This window comes from Tursiops truncatus, chromosome 1 (genome assembly GCF_011762595.2).
Source record: "Tursiops truncatus isolate mTurTru1 chromosome 1, mTurTru1.mat.Y, whole genome shotgun sequence".
Lineage (NCBI taxonomy): Eukaryota > Metazoa > Chordata > Mammalia > Artiodactyla > Delphinidae > Tursiops > Tursiops truncatus.
In genome coordinates, this window is record NC_047034.1 from 181,729,605 (window position 1) to 181,749,382 (window position 19,778).

The 19,778-nt window shown below is 65.6% G+C and overlaps 1 protein-coding gene across 3 annotated transcripts in view; it reads left to right on the forward strand.

The window, feature by feature from the left end:
* MEGF6 (multiple EGF like domains 6) overlaps window positions 1-19,778 on the forward strand; it is a 101,856-nt gene that overhangs the window by 47,468 nt on the left and 34,610 nt on the right. For 2 of the 3 annotated variants that reach the window (XM_073797140.1, XM_073797133.1), the window contains one exon: window positions 19,509-19,631. In XM_073797140.1, coding sequence (XP_073653241.1) covers window positions 19,509-19,631 — 123 coding nt within the window. Of the gene's footprint in view, window positions 1-12,325; window positions 12,579-19,508; window positions 19,632-19,778 lie in introns of those variants that run through there. The other variant, XM_073797143.1, reaches the window with a different exon arrangement.

Consider the following 19,778-nt stretch of genomic DNA (forward strand, 5'->3'; position numbering starts at 1 on the left):
CGGGGACACCGGGGACGCCCTGCCCTGCCGAGGGCTGGCTGAGGTCCTCAGCTCTGGGCGTGTACCACCGCTGGCAGGCTGTGAGCAAAATCAAGAACAGACAGAGGAGAATTCCTGGAGAGGAGAGAGGGTAACAGTTTAGCGCTGAGGCCAGGAGGAGGCGGGGAAGGGCATGCGGGGCTCACGCCGCTCCCCCCATCTCCCGCACCCTCCTGCACCTGCGCCGCCCCTGCCTGGCCCCCGACCCCAGGACTGGGTGGGCAGCTTGGCCCTCCTGAGAGCACAGGGGCTGTGAGCCGGCGGGCATCTGCGCTCCCTCCCCAGAGTAGCATCAGACAGCTGCGGTCATCTCAGAACACTGTCTCCAGCTTTGCCAGAGGCCTTTTCCTCAGGCTGGGGGCAGCGGCGGGGGCACAGCCACTGGACTGGGGGTCTGGGCGCCGGGGGAGCCTGCCCTGGCCGAGACGGTCTGCGAACAGGGGTGGGGGGGCTCGCTTCCGGCGTGTTTTCGTCAGCGGCGAGGCTGGGGGAGGGGGCGAGCGCAGCGGAGAGGCGGCAGTGACCTGTGGCTCGCAGCCCGGGACCTGGGGACCCTGTGCCTCTGGGGAGGGGGCCGAGCAGGAGCCAGACGACGACGTCACCCACCCTCGTCCTGCTGTTGGCCTCGGTTTCCCCTTCCATGAAATGGGCCCCTGGGAAATGGATGACAGAACTCACCAAGGCCTGCAGCCCCGCCCCAGGGCACACCGAGTGCAGGTGCAGCTGGGGGGAGGAGTAGCCCTCCCCAGACCTGTGTCCGCTCTCCTGTCAGCACCCCCTAAAGTGGGGGTGGCTGCACTGGTGTCGGGAAGGAATCGGTGGCCTTGAACTTGCCAGGCCCAGGGCAGGCCCCCCATGGGCCTCAGGCCCCCTCACCTGCCCCCAGCCTCCCCGCCTCTGCGAGCCCCAGGGATGTCTGCACACAAGACACGTGCTCCTGCGTGGAGGTCTCCCACTTCGACCCACGGGAGGTGCCCGTGGAGCGTCCCGTTCCCCACTCACGTTTGCCACTGGCACGCTGCTGCCCTCGCGGCCTCTCTGAGCCTCTCCTTCTGCATCCGGCGTCCCTGCCGTGAGGCGTCCCTAGCCCAGTGGCCTACAGATCGGGGCTGGGTTTCGGGTTTCCTGTTCCCTGCCCCTTCTGGTCCTCGGCCCCCAGAACCTGCGGCTGGGCAGCCCAGCCCCTCGTTGGTGCCTGGGAGGCCCCGGGTCTCCCAGGTCCAGGGCTCAGGCCAGGCCCTGGCTGGGGGTGGGGGGCATGCCGGGGCTGCCCCGGGGCTGGGCGTCTTCTGACTTGTGCTCTGGGCTCCGGGTCCTGCCCTGGGGCCCAGTGGTCAGATGCGGTCCTGGAACAGATGTCCACAACTTGGCTACAGCGGAGGGTCAGCAGGCCTGGCCCTGACGGCGTTCCTTGGGACGCTTTGGAATCCCTTAATCCAGAGGGTCCCAAGGACAGGCAAGGTGGTTGCCAGCTGGCTGTTGGCCGAAGGCAGGGGTACCAGCGATACGGCCAGGGAGGGGGCCAGGCAGGAGGGATGGCCCTCAGACCCTGCGCCCCGCCGCGCCTGCCCTTTCCTCCCTCCCGGCCCCTCCCCGGCCCCGGCCCCCCGGGAGCTTGCTGACCCTGGCTCTGCGTGTTTGGGATGGCTGGGGCTCCGAGTCACCGCGTGGCCGGGAGGGCTCTGCTGAGAGCCAAGCGCCTGCTGTTTCCTCTGTCCCCCTGCCAGCCCTGCCGCCCCTGGAATCGTAGCTCCGGCGAGTGAGTGGGGCTCTGGCAGTGGCCGGCTGGCCTAGTGCAAGCAGAGCCGACGGGAAGTCAGGATGTTACGGCAGAGGACAGGATGGCTCTGCCGCTCTCACGCGGGGCCGCGCGCCGAGTCGCCGGTGGGGTGAGCCCAGAGACTGCTCCAGTGATTACTCGCCGCGATAAGACTCTGAGCGCTGGCACGGGGGCCTGGCCGGAGGGTGCCTTGCCCCCGACCCGGGGAGAGTCGCCAGACTGTGTGTCTGTCATGTTCTGGGGGGCCGTGCTGGGCAGGAGCCGTGCTCCCCTCTGCCTGGGGGGCAGGTGCCTCGGGGCAGACACATCACCCAGGTGAGGCCACATGCGTACTGCTGCTCTCCCAGCCACCCCGCTAGGGCATGGCCTCTGACAGGTGCCGGCCCTCCCCCCCAGACCCGAGGGCAGGTGGGCTCAGACCTGTGGTTTATGGAGGTGGCGGGCCCTGGGGAGAAACGTGGGCTCCACCGTAGAGCTCTCATCCAGGGCCACCCAGCTTTCCACGTCAGCTGCTCTGGGGAGGGCACGGCAGGGTCTGACTCTGGCGTCAGCGGGGCCCAGGACGAGCCTCAGCTCAGCGCCTTGGGCCGCTCTGAACCTCAGCCTCTTCCTCTGGAAAGTGGTACTTATAATGCCCTTGCCACTTAGGGCACCTGAGGGGAGCGGGGGAAATGCCTTGAGGCCCATGGCCCAGCGCCCGTGGCAGGCTTCCCACTCCCCAGGCTGGCTTCAGGGGGCGCCAGGGATGGAGAGAAGAGGGGGCCCAACCTGAGCTGAACCCCTCCCCACCTGGCCTCGGGCCACGTGCCCTCGTCCCCAGCCTCCCTGCCTTCTCTTGACCAAGGTCTGCAGGGATGAGCCTGGAGATCTGGGGGGACCAGGACCCCCTTCAGGCCTGGGGGGCACCATGACAGGTCTCCGCCCGCCCCAAGGCCCCCCCAGTTCCCTCTCCTTGCTCCCTCCCCCCACTGCTGGCTAGGTGGATGCTCAGTCCATCTGGGAGGTGGGTCCAGTCCTTCCGTCGGGCCGGATGGTGTGGCCTGATGACCACAGTGACATTGGAATGGGGAGGACGTTTTTGGTCCCGTTCTGAGGGGGAAATTAATCCCGCTGGTTGGAGGAAATCAGGGCGTCTCTGTAGGGGAGACTCGAGGCTTGGCTTCGAGTGGGGCCTCCTGGGTCCAGGCCTGTGCGGGGTGGGTGGAATTATGCCTGAGGCGGTTCCACTCTTCCCACCCTTGTTGCCCGCCCCCCCCACCCCCCACCCCACCCCTGCTCCAGGAGAAAAGGAGGGGCCTGGAAAGCGGGGTGGGCGGTTGCTGGGCAGGGAGCAGCCTTTGTCGGGTGGGAGTCCTCAGCCCAACATGAAAACGGCTGGCTCCCGCCTGGGGGCCCGGCTTGTTCCCCCCCCACACACACCCAGCTCCTCCCTGGCTGTGGGGCATCCAGGACAGAGCTGGGGTCGTTAACGGGGGTCTGTGAGCAGCCCACGGGGGATCGAGGCTTTGAGACAGTGGGGGCGTCCCTGCCCCATAGCCCCTGGGGGTCCGGCATTGACGTCGGCGCGGCCCCCGCCATGGGACTGACCCTTCTCAAGGGTGAAAGGGGCCGCTCTAAGGCCCCTGTGCTCAGGATGGCCGCGCACCACCCCCGGGATGGTGGTGCAGGATGGTGGGGTGGTGCCCCCCACCCCGCCTGACTCGGCCGTTGCCGTGGAACTTCTCCCGTCGGGGTCCAGGTGGGAAAGCAGCCGAGCAGCGTCCCCACCCGACGAGGGTTCTCTCTCTCACCCACCCGGCCCGGCTGCTGCCAGGTTCTCACCGTCCCCCAGGGAGAGGCAGGAGCCTGGGAAGTGACGGGCCCTGATCAGGAAGCCCCTGGGGCTCCAGCCCTGGGCTGGGAGGGCGTGGGCTGACCCGGGCCAGCTGTGTTGTCCTGTGGCCATGGGGGAGGAGGGCAAGGGGAGCTGCTAGGGACCCTCATCCTGGCGCCCTGGACGGGTGGGTCCTGTCGGCACTTCCCCCGGCCCTTCGTGGTGGGCTTTCTCTGATCCTCCTGCTGTGGCAACACTTGGTCCCCACCCCCGATGGCAAGACCCCCTAAATGGGGAGTTTCGGGAGCCTTTAGTGCTAGGAGGACTCTTGCACTTCCCGGGTAACCCAGCTTCCCCAATTCAGGAGAGCGGGAAGGGTGGCAGGACTCTCGTGCGGAGGGAAAGAAGGCCGCCCAGCCTGCTCCAGCCCACACTCCACGCCAGGCTCCGGCTGCAGCCGCCATGCGTGTGCCTGGCCGCTCAGCGCTCACACTGCCCCATAGCCCCCATTTTATAACGAGGAGCCGGAGACCCAGAGAGGTGCAGGAGTGCGTTCAGGGTCACACAGCTAGGGGGTGGCAGGGGGGAGGGATGAAACCCAGAGCGAGGTCGTGGGCCCCCCGGCCCCAGGCCCCGCCGAGGCCAGCGCTCAGGCCCCGTCTAGGGGTCGCCTGCCAGCATGCGGGGGCTGGGGCGGGCTACTAGCTCAGTCCGCACAGCCAGCACTGTAGCAGTGCCGGCACAGAGGGGCGCCAGCAAGTATCTACTGAGCGACCTGCCCTTGCAGTTGCAGAGACTGAGGTCGGAGATGTGGCCCGGTGGGCCTGTCGTGCACCGTGGATCCCAGCGTGAGTGAACTTGGGCCTTCACAGCCCTGGCCTCATTCCTGTGAGGGCTGGAATCGGGGCCTTCCCTGGGCCGGATCCTCTGGCTGGCTGTGCTCCGGACACGAGTGAGGAGGCCTGGCCCCGGGCTGCGATCCCTCCAGGCAGGATGGTACCATTTCCGACGAGGTGTCTGTGCCACAGGCCTCCTCTGTCAGACGTGCTGAGTTCAAAGCTTTTATTTCCCGACTGGCCAGTTCATCCCGCTAGGGAGCAGATTCTGGTAGTTCATTTCTGGGGACGGCCAAGGCAGGAAAGACAATAGCCCCCAAAGTCAGCGGTGAGAGCCAGCCAGCGACGGAGACGGGAGGCCTGCCCTCCAGGGCCTGCCTGGACCCGGCCCTGGACGGTTTCCCGGGAGGAGACCCCAGGATGTGCAGCCTGCAGGCATCTGAGTGGCTACCATCTGGACGCCCGTGGGGCCTGCAGGACTGGACTCGGGGGCGGCAAGGCCGGCTTCTCATTCCTGAGCCTTGACCTAGCCCAGGTGTGACCCTCGGAGGCCACAGTCCTCAGACTCGGGGCTCAGTGAGAGGAAGCAATCTCGACACCCCGGGAACCCTGTGGTTGGGGCAGCAGCCGTGGGGAGGACGAGCCCTAGGCAGAGAAGATGGAGGGGACCCAGCAGAGGAGTCAGGCTGGATCTTGCCCCCATCCTGGAGGCCAGGGCTTCTGGGCCAGGGAAACGGAGGCTCCAGGAAGCCACCTTCCTCCTGAATCGCAGGGGTCCCAGCTTTGCTTCCCAGTGGTCCAGGGGCTGCAGCTGAGCGGCGGGGGCCATAAGGGGTGACTCGGAGCTCGCCGGGGCCCGTGGCCTCAGGAAGGCAGACGCTTCCGCTGTCTGTGTGGCTCCCGAGAGTGGAAGCAGCCCCGCCTTGGCCGGGCTGGAGAGGGGCTGGCAGGCTGGTGGGGTGGGCCGGGCCCCTCGCCGTCTGCCCTGCCTCTCCGCCTGGCAGGTGGGAGAGTCCTCGTCTATCACCACTGGTCCCCGCGGGCCTCTTCCATGCTAATGGGATTCTCCTGCTGCCTGTGTCTCTTGCGGCCTCTTATCTCTGTCCCTCCCAACAGTAATGGGGCTGCACCTTCCCCACCGTGCCCAGTATCTTCTCCAGCCTCCCACCCCCATCCTCTCATCCCCTCGCTGCTCCCGACCCCGATGGGTGGCTGGGCTCCCCCAGATCCCGTGGTCGAATCCCATCGTGCCCCGTTCCCTGGGGTCTGGCCGGAGCAGCTCTTGGGTGGGGTGGGAGCCGCACCAGAATGCAGAGGGGGGAGTTCCTTCTGCCTGGAGAGGAAACAGTTGAAAAGATCCCGCGAGATGCCTGTACGGTGAGACCTGTGTAAAGGCCTTGGGGGAGGCGGGGGAGCTCAGGGCGGGGACTGGAGGTCCCGTGGCTTAGAAACTGTTCCTGCACTTTACGTGCACGGTGGCCACGTCGGAGCTCCGTCTGTGTGGCAGGTGGCCTTGAGGACTTACGGGCGCCCTCAGGGCCTCAGAGGCAGGAGAGGCCACAGGAGCCCTGCCAGCTGCAGCCTGGGCACCTTGGGAGGCGGCGTGAGTGCTGCCTGGCCCCGGGTACCCAGCCGGACCTGGGTGCCGCCTCCATGACCCCAGTGCTCTGTGAACAGGTCTGGCCTCCGGGTGAGAAGAGGGCAGCAGCAGGAGTGGCCGAGGGGGCCCAGCAGGCTGGGGGGTGGCTGGAAGTGGGCCGTCCATGTGCTGCTTTGTTCAGGCCGGCTGGGCGTCTGCTGTGGGCTGGGCCCAGGCACACGGCTTTGGCCAAACTCCTCACCTGGAACTCACCCCTCTTAGGCCTCTCCTGCCTCTGCACCAGCAACCCTGCACCTGCCCCCCAAATCCTCCAAGTCCGTCTTCACACCACGCCCCACCCCCACCTGTCCGAAGGCCGGCTCAGGCTCACCTCCTCCAGGAAGCCTCCCCGTCACTCTGCCTTCACCATCTCCCCTCCACTGAGTACAGCACGAGCTCCGGGCTGTCCACGTGCCCCTTCTGCGCTCGCTGCTCCCAGGAAGCTCAGATGTCCCCAGGGAGAGCCAGGCCTCGGGGGCCGTACCCATGGCGGGGGTGTGTCAGCATTCCAGGGCTCAGGCACCCCCTGGGGCTGGACCCGGCCTCACCCTGGCCTTCACACAGTCCAGGGGAGTGAGTGGAGGCCGCAGAGAGGGGCTCATCACACACATGCACACATGTGCAGGGGGCCTCCGGTGCGGTTCCGTGTCCTCCCGGGGGCAGCCCAGGCCTTGGGTTCCCTGGCGCAGGGCGGGGTCTGGACGCTCCCCAGCCGTCTGGTCTCTGGAGGAGAGCGTGTGTGATGGCGGCTGCTCCATCCTGGGCTCTCGGGGGGCCCGTGTGTGTGAGAGGAGGGGGCCTGGCCCCGGCCCGGGGCAGCTGCAGGCAGGAATGGCAGCTGGGCTCTTGGAAACAACCGTGGTTTTCATTTTCCTTCCCTCAGCTCAGGTAGGGCCAAGGCGGGTAATGGGTTCGCTCTGAGGCTGATGCTGGGACGGCTGGAGACCAGGCCTGGCCTCTGCTCCTGAAATAGCGCTGCGGCGGCGGCCCTGGGACAGGGTGGGAGGGACATTGGGGGGCAGTTCTCCTGGGCCTGCGTGGGGGCAGGGTGGACCCCAGGCTGAAAACTGACCTCCTGGTCTGGGCTGGGCTCTGGACGTCCAGGGTGGAAGCAGCCAGGAGGGACGTTTGCCCCGGGGGGGAGGGGGCGGGGCGGGAGATGGCGAGGAGGGCTTTAGGGCTGAGAGGCAAATTGGAGAGAGGCCTCCTTCCAGCACCTTCCTGGCCCTGCAGCTGGGGCCCGGTAGGGGCCGTCCGACCGCCGGCGGGTCCTGCGCACGGCCCCCAGGCCCCTAGCAGCCACCTGCTGGCTCCCACGCTGCTTTCTCGGCCATCAGGGTCCTCGGACCAGCCTCTGCCCCCCAGCCCCGAAGCAGTCACGTGACACCCGACTTCAGGTGGAGGCCGAGCCCAGGCCTGCGGCCCCCCTGCCCGTCCGCCAGCTCGCACGACCTCCTTCCGGGTCCGCCTGTCCACGTGTGAGCGGGCCCGGTCCGGCCCCAGCCCCGGAAGCGCCTGGCACAGAGGCTACTGCGGGTGGTCAGCAGGTGGCCAGCAACTGCTACGCCACCGGCGACGGTCACCCTCGACACCAGGGCACGGGGGGTCATGGCGGTGACCTCTGGGGCCTTCTCTGAGAGTCACTCCTCTCTCTCTCGCACCCCCGCCTGCCTTCAGAAGCCTTACTTCCTCCTGAGAAGCTGGGACCCGGGAGTGCCCTGTCCCCCAGCCACACGGGAAGGGCCAGGGTTCCCCCCTCGGGCTGGGCAGGGCACCCAGGCTTGGTCTCCTCCTGTTCCGCTGGAGGGCCTCCTTGTCTCACGCCTTGACCCGTAGGAACCTGGGGAGAGACATGAGGCAGCCCCCCGGCCCCTGCAGGCATCTCAAGCTCCCCCAGCGCCCGCTCTGCATCCAGAGGCCGAGGCAGCCTGCACGGGCACCACCTCCCTCTCAGCAGATCGGCAGCATGCGGTTAGGTTCCCTAACCGTGTGACAGGGTGAAGCGGGGCCTCGAGAGACCTCACGGAGGGCTTCACGGAGGAAGTGTCCGTGAGCACCAAGGGACAGATATACCACACGGTTGGGGGAGGGGAGGAAGCTTGGTCTCGTCCTGCTTCCCGCCAGCCCCAGGAACACGGCAGTTCTGCCCCTAAAGCCCCAGGGCCATGGGCCTCGGGAGCCGTGGCATTGTAGGGGGGCAGCAGGGGGCCCTCGCCCCAGCCAGGGCCCTGGCAAAGGAGCTCGGTGGCCACCCAGCTTGGAGAGGAAAGCTGGAGCCGGCCCGGCGGGTGGAGGGTCAGCTCCTTCTGCTGACACACAGACATTCCACTGGGCAGAGACACCCAGCCCGAGTCTCCGCATCGGGAAAGCATTTCCCAAACAGCTTCCAGACCACAGCCGCGGGCCTGGATGTGTGCGGTGGCACCGAGGAGGCTCTGTCTGAGCTGCTGGTGGCATTCTGCGCTTGGTGGCCTGCTGCCATCACGGCTGTGCCAGAGTCCCCACGCCCAGCCTAGTGGGGATGGAGGCCCGAAGCCATCTCCCCCCAACCCCCGGTCCTTAAGGGAGGTCCCGCCCAAGCTCATCCGTATCACGAGCTGTCTCGGGCTCTGGGGACCTGAACGTGGCTCTCAGCTGGGTGGGGAGACATCACTGTTTCTCAGGACCATGTCCTGCCCAGAGTGGGCACACAGGTCCTCGCGGAATGAAGGGAGTGAGTGAGTGAAGGCTGAAGTGTGAAGGAGGGATGGGCTGGCAGCGGGGGGAACGCAGAGGCGGCGGAGGCTGGCTCTGGGAGTGAGCGGGCTGGGGAGCTTTGCAGAGAAGGGCACCTCTGAGTTGGCCCTCGACAGATGCATAGGAGCTCACCGTTCGCAGGCAGGAGGAAGGGTGGGCATCTCGGCTGCCGTGGAAGCTGGGGCTCTGGGTGGGCCAGGCCACCCAGAGACGGGTGGAAGAGCCGGGATCTGGAGCCAGTACCCGCTAGAAACGCTTTGCCCAGGGTTCAGCTCTGATGCTGGGAGCCATTTGGTGGCCTGGCCTGGAGGAGCCCAGCACTGGGTTCTGGCCGGCAGTCCGGGGCCCCTGTGGCGAGGGGCAGTGGAAGAGCAGGAGAAACCCCGTGGTGGCCCGATGACTCAGGTGCACCCCCAACTGCTCGGCCTCTGCCCCCCGCCGCTCAGAACCCACTGGCTGCCTCCCAACAGGGGGCCACTGGGCACCTGCTGGGGTCGTGTCTCCAGGAGCCTGGAGGAGGGCGCACAACGCGGACAGGATTTAGGTCAGACCTGGCCCCCGTCGGTGCCCCCTGTCCTGCGTGACCTTGGGCAGGTCATTTCTCCTCTGGAAAAGGACTGTACGAGAACGTCCGGGCCCCCGTGTGCCAAGGGCAGGGCCCAGGGATGCCAGAGGAGGACGCCTGGCTGGTGGGTTCCCTTCTGGGCAGAAAGAGGGTTTAATTACAGGCGTGTCTGGGAGGGACACAAAGGAGAGGTGGGCGGGCCGTGCCCGCGGGAGAGGTGGAAGGAGGCGGGAGGGCCAGCGGCAGCCCCCTGCTGGCCGGTCGGTGCCTGAGGAAGGGCGCTGAGGGCACGCCCCGGGCCTCGCGTAGCTCTTGACGGCTTCCAGGGCAGAAAAGTCAGTGTTTTCTTCACCCAGATTTGAGGTGGAGAAGCATCTGAGAAGCCTCCCTGTGCTTCAGGAGCTGCCCCTGGACACTCAGCTGGCTTTTGACTGGCCGATTTCCTCCTTCCTGGCCCCTGTGGACACACGGCAGGGGACATACCTGGCCCCGTTTTTCCTCCCGATGTCATGTGTATTGCAGAGCTGCAGGCCCGCGGGCCCCTCAGCTGCTCCCCTCCGGCCCCCTGCCCACTGTACAGATGAGGATACTGAGATCAGTGGGGGCCTGGGACGTGTCCGTGTCATCCAGCTGTTCAGTGGGCTGGGCCCCACGTCTGCTGCCCCCAGGCCGCTCTGCTCTTCTCCAGCCCGTGTCCCCTTGCCGTGTGCTGGAGACGGGGTCTGAAGCAGCCCATCCCTGCCCCAGGAAGGCTGAGGCGGTGCACGGCCCCCCTTCCCCCCCCAGCTCAGGCCAGGACGTGAGTTGGAGTCCAGGTGGTATAATAGGGTGGTGGCATCCCCGGGCTGGGACGAGAGGCCAGAGGAGTGATCCCCGGCCGGCATGTGGGTGCTAGGGTTGGGGAGGGTCGAGGGGTACCAGGGTGGCAGCTCTTGAGGGATAGGGACAGTCCTTGGGTCCCCTGACCCTTCCCAGGCCAGCCTGGCTGCATCCGCCACGGAGCAGGGTTCCAGCGCACTGGCCCTGCGACACTCTGCTCTGGACATTGCCCTGGGTCCCGCTGCTCGGCCTGGGGGTGTCTGCCTGGGCATAGGGCCTGGCAGGGGGTCGGGCGTACAGACCTGGCTGCCGACTCTTAGTGACTCCCAGTGAAGCACTTTCCTCACTGTCTCACAGCCCCCATACAAGGCAGGTCTGTGCTGACCACCCTGCGTTACAGACTTAGGCACAGAGAGGTTCCTGGCTCTGTCGAGGCCACACAGCACCGCCCCTTACTAGCAGAGCTGGGGCTGGGCAAGGGGTTGACCTGCCTTGTCCCGTAGAAAGAAAAGTGGAGCTACACACGAGAGCCATAAAAACGATTAGGGAGCTAGTTCACCTTTTCATATTCATACCAAGAAAGCGGTGTTTTACTCTCAGCCCACACCTCAAGGGGCCACTTCTGGGAGACTGTCCCCCAGGGCGGGTGCTGACGTGGGAGTCCAGGCCCTGTTGTCCGTTGGTGAGGGTGATCTCTGAGTCAGTGTTTCCCTCTGGTGTCCCTCTGCACTTCCCCGAGGGCCAGGGCTTGTCTCCACGCCCCCTGCCCCCTGCAGCCTGGCTGGTGGCTGCACAGGCATGTTTCTGTTCGCATCCTTGGCAAGCGACTGAGATGCCCATTACAGCATAAACAGTGCTGGCCTGCGCGGGAGGCACAGCTCAAACGGCCACCCAGCAGTGTGTCTATCAGGGGGATTTATGGAGGCTCCCCTGGGTGACAGTCTGGGGCCCACGGGCTGCGGTGCTGCCCAGGGGGAGGGCAGGAGAGAAGCTCACCCAGGAGGCCTGGGCAGGCGGGCAGGCCCATTTCTGCACTGCCGGGCATCTGGTGGGTGGCGGATGGCTGCTTCTGGGCTGCAGACAGGACCCGACAAGGAGAGATGGTGCCTCTCTCCCGTGAGCTCGAGGTCGCCACCGTGAACCCTGCCCACAGGTAGGCTGCGCAGAATGATAGCGAACACTGTCTGGGGAGATGGAGGGCTGGGTTAGGCGGGGTGCCATGGGGGAGCCATCGGGGGTCAGCACAGGGCTGGCCGAGAAGAGGAGCTGGGGGCCAAGCTCCCGTCAGGCCCGAAGGCACAGGGCGCTTGGCTGCACAGCCGCTGTGACCCCACCAAACTTGGGCAGGGCTGCTTCAGACACATCTGGGACCTCAGGCCGTGCCCCCGAGCGAAGAGGGGTCCAGGGCTCTGGTGCAGCCTGACACCTGGGGCTCAGGCCCTGCCCTATCTGCTGTAGGGGTGCAGTGGCCCCCTTGCCCAGGCTCCCTCTGGTACCGGCCCTGGTCCAGTGGAGGGCATGCAGTACCGGGTGCTGGACACTGGGCTTGGGGGCTGCAGGAGTGTACACCCCCAGGGTTTCCACTACGGTTGTGAGGCCTCGGCGCCTCCGCGCCCCACTCTCCCCAAACTTCGCGAGCTCGAGCCCGTCAGGCTGCCTCTGCAGGGCCCCGCGCCTCGCCGGGCGGCCTCCGTCTGTGCTGTGGGTTCTTTCGCGTGCTGTCGCAGGGACCCGGTCCGTGCGAGCGCCTGTGTGCATGTCTGTGCCTGTGCCCGTCTGTGCAGGCTTGTGTGTGTGTTGTGTGCATGTTGCACACGTGGGTCTGCCAGTGCACGTGTCCGCGTGTCCACGTGGGGCTGCGTGCGCTTGTGGATGGGTCAGGGTGTGTGTCCGGGTGCGTGAGCGAGCGCGTAGGAATGCGCGGGGCGGGTGGGCGGTGCGCTGGGGGACCGGCGAGGCCCGTTGGGCGGGAGCGGAGCGGGGCGGGGCCTGGCGGCAGCGGGGATTTGGCCTTTACCTGCGAGGGGCGGGGGGCGGAGGGAAAGCCGGGAACAGAAAGGCGAGGGGCGGGGCGCGCCGGCCCACAGCGGCTCCAGCGGCAGCAGAGGCGCCCGCGGAGCGGCGCGGGGAGCGGAGAGCCGGGGGCGCGTGCCGTCCGGCGCCGCGAGGGAGCGGACTGGCCATGGAGGCGCCCCGGGGCCGCGGCGGGTTGGCGGCGCTCTGGTGCCTCGGGCTGCTGGGGGGCCTGGCGCGCGTGGCGGGCACGCACTACCGCTACCTGTGGAGGGGCTGCTACCCGTGCCACCTGGGCCAGGCCGGCTACCCCGTGAGCGCAGCTGACCGGAGGCCAGGTGGGCGCGGCGGGCTCTGCGCGGGCGGGCGGGACCCGCTCTGATCCCAGGGCACTGCTTTTGTTTCCTCTTTAAAGTTTGCGCCCCGGGGCGGCTGACAGCGCGGCTGGAGGGAATGGGGCTGGGACAGGGCCCCCTGTGTCCTGAGTCTTCCGACATTCCTGTCCCCTCTCTGGCCTGGCTGCGGGGGCAGCTGACAGCAGATCGGTCTCTTGACCAGAGGGAGGAGAAACATCTCCCTGCCTTTGCTGGTGGGCACAGGGGCTGCACTCCCCCATGGCGCTGGCAGCTCTGGAGGTTAAGCAGGAGAGTAGGGTAGGCTCAAGAGAGAGGCCCTTGGGTTTCCCTTTCCAGGGTGCTCAGAGCCTAGGCCCCTTGGGGGAGTGTGTGTGGGTGTGGCAGGTGTCACCTCACCCCAAGGCTTGGGAGCATGGTCAGCCCAGTGGGCTGCAGGGTCAGCTGGGAGCATGCAGGGTCAGCAGCCCACGGGAAGCGGCTGCACCCCTGTCCTGGTCCATCCTGCCTCTCCCTGCAGTTCAGATGTGGTACCCATGCTGGGCCAGCCTCCTGCAGGAGCTCCTGGGAGTGTCCGTGGGGTCCATGGAGTTTGCAGTCTGGCAACCTCAGATGCGAGGGGGGGTGTGGTGTGCAGTGAGTCATCACTTGAGATGCTCTGAAGGACACCCAGCTTGGGGCAAGGCTGCGTCTCCCCGTGCAGCCTGAGGCCTGGCCACCACACCTGCCACCTGCGCCGGGGCTCTGAAGCCTCAGGACTGTACCTGGGCCACGGCCATCTGGCCAGCAGGACCAGGCAGGTCCAGAGCGGGGCTCTTTTAAAGAAAAGCGGGGCCAGGATTGGGCTCCACTCCAGGCCCTCACTGGCCCCTGAGTGTGGCTCTGTACGGGGCATCTGGTCTCCTTGGAGATGTCAGCCCCGCTCAGCTGTCCTCTGGGCCGGTCTGTGCCAGTCTCTGCCAGAGGACACACAGGTCACTGAGCTGCAGGGCTGGACTGTGACAGAGACCCCTGCTTCCCCTAGCTTTGTCACTCGGCCAGCAGGGGCCCAGACCCCATCCCCACAGGGGAAGCAGTCCTCCCACTGGGCGGCTCAGGCAAAGCGACACTGTCACTCCACCGCTGGTGGCACTAAATGCTGTGAAACTGTGTGACATCCAAGGGCCTGGTGCTGGGTGGGGCTGGGCAGGGCTGGGCTTTGGGAGCCGGGAGCCCCCACTCTGTTCTGAGAACTGCTTGGGCTCGTGGAGGGACCAGGAGAAGGGCCTGCGGATAACGGGATGCGCTCTCCGGGGTGAGGACCTTGCGGCACGTTTGGGGGGAAGCAGGACTGCGAACTTGGTAACCACCGAGGGGCGCTTTCTGGCAGGATCCCAGGGGGCTTAGATTTTCCTGTAAGTGTGGCTGAGATACCAGAAGGGGCTTACTTGGGGTGGTCTCCGCAGGGGCAGGTGGTCTCCTGGGTTCCCAGCAGCGTCATGATGGGCACCCTGAGGCACTGTCACCATCACCCAGCTCAGCAGACACCGAAAGTCCAGCGGGCTCCCAGGGGAGCCGGCCCTGTGTCTGCACAGTGATGTGTCCCTGCGTGCCAGCGTGTGCCACAGTCCTCGTCACCGGGCCGCCAAATCCCCAGCCACACATCTGAGCTGAGGGTAGCAGTGAGACCCCAGGGGCTGTCCTGCTGAACCCCGGCCTGGCTGTTCCTTAAAATAGCCCTGCTCGTGGCCTGCCTGCTCCCACCGGCCAGAGCGCTGTAGCCCAGAGGTAGTCTCAAGGCTTCAGAGCCCTGGGCGCTCAGACAGTGCCCCGGTGCCGGTGGGAGCTGCACGGGGCGGAGCGTCTTTACCCCAGGCTGGGTGTCGGCCCCTGACTCTCTGGAGACAGCCTCCAAGCTCCCTTTCAGCTGGGGGTGCCCGCACCACCTTGGGGACCAGCCCCCCTCCGTCCTGTCCGGGAGAGCCGGCTGTGTGCCCTCTGGCATGGAGAATGGCACAGACTGGCCCAGAGGATGGCTGAGCAGGGCCGATGTCTCCAAGGAGACCAGATGACCGTACGTTTTCTGCTGTAGTTTCAGAGTCCAAGGGGCCAATGCTCGGCCGGGGTCTCAGGGCAGCGGTCCCACTGCCGGGGTCACCAGGTAGAGGCGGCGCGGCATGGTGGTGAGGGCAGGCCTGCATCGCGGGACCCAGGGGACTGCCGCCAGCCCCTCAGGGAGCACAGTGGCCCTCACTGCGGGTGTCAGGAGGCCAGCCTGGGCAGAGCGGACTTTCGGGAACCTGGATTTCCAGCTTGGGTGGTCTGAGCCTCCGTGACTCTGGAGAGGCTGCTAAGATAGTCATTCACTCTGTGTTCATTTCCCATGGCTGCTGGGACACATTGCCCCAACCTGGTGGCTTAAAATCACCCAGGTCTGGTACCTTACAGTTCTGGAGGTCAGAAGTCTGAGAAGGGTGAACGTGAAGGTGCTGGCAGAGCTGGTCCCTCCTGGAGGCTCCAGGGAGCATCTGTTCCCTGCCTCTTCCAGCTTCTAGAGGTGCCTGCATCCCTGGCTGTGGCCCCGCCCCCCATCTTCAAAGCCAGCAGCGCAGCATCTTTTTCTTTTTCGTGGCTGTAGATAATTTTATTTATTACCGAACTATAGTTGATTTACGATGTTTCAGGTATACAGCAAAGTGATTCGATTATACATGTATATATATATATATTATTTTTCAGATTCTTTTCCATTATAGGTTATTACGAGATAGTGAATATAGTTCCCTGTGCTATACAGTGGGTCCTTTTTGTTTACCTATTTTCTATATGGGAGCGTGTATCTGCTAATCCCAAACTCCTAATTTATCCCCCCCCCCTTGCCCCTTTGGTAACCATAAGTTTGTTTTCTGTGTCTGTGAGTCTGTTTCTGTTTTGTAACAGAACATATAAGTTCTGTTACATAGAAGCGACATATAAGTGATATCATATGGTATTTGCCTTTCTCTGACTTACTTCTCTTAGTATGAGAATCTCTAGGTCCATCCCTGTTGCTGTAAATGGCATTATTTCATTCTTTTATGGCTGAGTAGTATTCCATTGCATTGGGCCCTCCTTCCTTCCTGTCTCTTATTTGTAAGGCCTGTGTGCTGACGTTGGACCCACCTGGATAATCTCCCATCTCACCTGCAAAGTCCCTTTTGTTGTGTAAGGTTGCAGGGATTAGCATGTGGGCCTCTTTGAGGGGCCATTATCCAGCTGCCCACACCCTCAAAGAGCTGAGCCTGTGCTCCTCGGGTCACAGCATGACCACAGTCACGGTCACAGGGTCAGCGGCTGTGGGTCATCGGAGGTGGCTGAGAACAGCTCTGTTCTGCCACCACGTGGCCCGCCTTGGGAGTGGGGCCGGCAGGCTTTCGGTAACTCCGTCCTGCCTTGCTTTCTGAGTGTAAGTCATCTCTATGAAGGGGCCTCGATCTCAGAGCTGGAGGGACCCCAGCAGGAGTGCGTCTGCCCAAATGCCCTGCCCGCCCATGAGCAGGGAGGTGAAGGGGGAGGCCTCAGATCCTTCAGCCTTGAGCTGCCCTGCTGGGTCCAGATATTCAGACGGGCTGACAGCAAACCCTGGACAGGGGGAGCGCTGGCTGGGCCTCGTGGCCTCCCACCTTGCTGCTGGCCATGGTCCCTGTCACTGTCGGTGCACCTTTGGGGGAGGGGAGGGCTCCTGGGGCCGAGGGGCTGGCCCGTGTGATTTAGGCAGAGCCCGGGAGCACCTCTTGGGGCTAAATGTCCCGTCCTCGCAGCAGGAGGACGGTAAGAGCGTGGTCACGTGGGTGGGACTGTGGAGAGGGCCCCGCGGTCAGGGCTGCTGCTGGAGGGGCCCTAACGATGGCGGCCTGCCCCTGCCCAACCCCCACCTTCTTTCCCAGAGTGTCCATCAGTTTGGTGTCTTTGTGGCCCACAGGCTGCCGGGCTCCCCATGTGTCCTGCTCAAGGACACAGCCCCCGGGGCGGGCTCGCCCCCCGGCCAGGTGCCCGAGGGCTTCGGGGTGCAGTGCCTCTGCGGTCAGCTGCTCTCTGAGGCCAGTGTCTGGGGTGACCAGTGAGAGCCGGTTTGAAAGCCAGCATCCCCGCTGGTGTGCCTTCTCCGCGCCTGCCTCTGGGGCCACGTCTGGGAACGATGGCCCCTCTGTCCTCCTCTTGTGGCTTTACCTGCCTGCCCGGCGAGGCCACTCGAGACACACCGCGACTCAGTCCGTCCACCCGCCCCCTCGGACGGCACACGTGGCGCCTCTTCCCCCGAGCCTCGCTAAACCCCTGCTGTATGCCCAGTGCTGTGCTCCGTGCGGTCACTTTACTTTTCAAGGACCCTTGAAGGGGTCGCAGAGAGAGGGATCTGAGCTCAGAGGGGATGGGGTCTCCTTTCTGAGCCCCCTCGGATGGCCCGTCCTGCCGTGCCCAGCGGGTCTGGGTCTGCCTACTGTCTTCCACATCACCCAGCTGACTCTCCCGCAGGAGGGCCCTGGGTCCTGAGACCTCTCCCCATGCCCTGGGTCCCTTTGTTCCCCAAGACTCTTCGGGGCTCTGTTGAGGGCCGTTAACCCTTTGCCTTCAACCCTCCCCCTGCCAGTCATCCTGATGTCGTTCCGAGGAAGCCCCCTCAGGTCACCGTGTTCCAAGGAGGGGTTCTCTTGGTCTCATCTCCTCTCTGAGGCAGCCTCGGGGATCGGGGGGCACTCTGGGGGGTCTCCCCAGGGTGGATTGGCTTGTGCGTGGAGCAGAGGCCCTGGCCTCCTGGGTTCGTCTTGGGTCATTCCTGGAGGGCCAGGCACGTGCTCAGGGTGTGGACTGGAGTCAGGATTTCTGTCCGTGGGAAGCACAGCTGGCAGGCAGGCTCTGGGGACACTCCAGGAGGAGCCTGGCCGCCGTGCCGCCTTCGCTGCCCTTCAAAGGTGTGCTCGGATGGCTGGGGCTTTAGGACGGGAGCCTCGAAGGCGGGCAGTTTCGTGGGGACGGCAGGTGAGAGCTGGACAGTGGAGTTGCAGCAAATAGTGTGGACCCTCGGGACTATTAAGCAGAATTAGAGGAACCTCAGCTCCGCACAGCCCCTGGGAACAAGCCAGGTTTCCACACAGCTGCAGACCTGCCCCTGAAGTCACTAAACTTTCTCCCAGTGGAGCCAGGCAGAGTGGAATCTTCCACCCGCACTTTGAGCTGACTGTGGCCTCCTGCGAGCTCGGCCCGCAGTCGGGGCCTCTGCTGCCAGGGCAGAGGTGCCCCAGATGCTTGTCTCTTAGACGCTCGGGAGCGGAGCACGTCTGTGTGTCTGTCTCCCCTTTTCCTGGTCTGGGAAGCTGAGTGCCCTGTTGGTGAGGCTGGCGTCTGAGGGGTGTGGACCGGCTGAGGACCAGGCGTGGGCTCGTGTCCCCATGCCCAGGGCCGCTCGGTTCTGTGCTGCCCGAGCAGCGGCCTCTTCCCTCCGTCTCTCCGTGTCTCCCGGGCAGTTGGGTCCCTCCTGACGTCAACCTCGCACACAGGTGCCTGAGGCAGCCTGTTGCCTCCTGCCTTCCTGCCTGGCCTCCGCTGAGGTCCAGGGTGGTGGGCGTGGGCCTGGAGGGAGGGCGGGGGGGGAGGGGCGGCCTGAAGGGTCTTGGCATGTCTGCGTTCCTGCCGAGGTGACCCAGGCCAGGCCGTAGGGCCCGGTGCTTTGGGGTGCAGCCCCTGGGCCTCCACTCCTGGGAGGGTCTTTCTCACCCTCCAGCTTCCAGCTCAGCTAGTGGGGTGGCCCCGGGCCTTTGGGCCAGCCCTGTCTGCTTCCGGCCAGCGCTTTCCTATGGCCTGCGGCACGGTGCCGTCAGAAGGGGCAGGCGAGCACAGGCCCCCTGCGCGGTGGTGGGTGGTTTCAGGTGTGAGGGGTCTTGGAAGGGGAGTGCCCGGGACCTCCACTCGGTCCTGCCCTGGGGATGTCCGCTGTGCTGGCCTCCTGAGTCGCTGGCACGGGGACCCCAGGCTGACCACCTGCACTGGTTTCCTGGAGCTGCCGAAACAGATACCACAGGCCAGGTGGCTTCAGCAACAGACATTTCTCTCTCATGCTCCGGAAGCTGGAAGTCAGAGGCCAAAGTGTCGGCGGGGCCGTGCTCCCTCGGAAACCCGGGGGAGGGTCCCTCCTGCCTCGTCCAGCTCCTGGGGGCTCCTGGCTTCCTAGGCTGTGGCCGCCTCCCTCCAATCTCTGTCTCCCTGTGTGTCTCCAGGACCCCTGTGTGTCCCCGAATGGGGGGGCCACCCTTCTCCAGTATGACCTGATCTCAGTCCTTAACTAATTACGTCTCAGAGACCCTGCTTGCAGATAAGGTCACACCCTGAGGCTGTGGATGGACATGAATTTGGGGGACACTGTTCAACACAGAGCATACCCTCCATCCTACCCTCACTCAGCCTCCCCCACCCCGAGGCCTGGGCAGGGGCATCTCCCGAGTTACCAGTTTCTTCTGGGCTTGTGGGCCCCCCGAGGAGCAGCTAGCCCTGCCCTGAGAGCATTTCTGGATTTGGAGTTTGGAAAAGAGCGTGTGCTCTGGGTTCAGTCTTGAAAGGCGCTAGGATCTATGCCCTCCCACCTGAGCTTGTCCCCCGAGATCTGGCCGACCCCCGCTGCTCCCCAGAAGTGGTGGCTCTTCCTCCCAGGGGCCGTCAGACGTTGGAGACAGGCCTGCCTTGTCTCCACTCTGCTCCGGCAGGCCGGTGAGGGGCTCGGCACTGTTGCAGGCAGCGTGGCCTGAGAAGGAGGGTCCCGGGTCTGGGCCCCAACACCTGGGCGGGGGCAGTGTCCTGAGAGAGGGGGGCCAGGCTGGGCTCCCTGGGGCTAGAGCAGAGCCGGGGGGAGGGGGGCGGCCTGGGTGGGTTCTGGCTGTTGACCCCCGGCCCCGTGTCCCCATGCAGACGTGGACGAGTGCCAGGTGCACAACGGCGGCTGCCAGCACAGGTGTGTGAACACGCCAGGCTCCTACCTCTGTGAGTGCAAGCCCGGCTTCCGGCTCCACGCGGACGGCAGGACCTGCCTGGGTAAGCACCCCTGCAGCCTCCTGGGCCCGGTGCCACCTCCCTGCCGGGGCTCCTGGCCTCAGCCATCCCCTGGCCCTTCTGGGGGTGCCCAGGTCTGGGAGGGGCCACTCCTGGGCTGAGAGGCCTGGTGCGGCCCCGTGGGGCCTG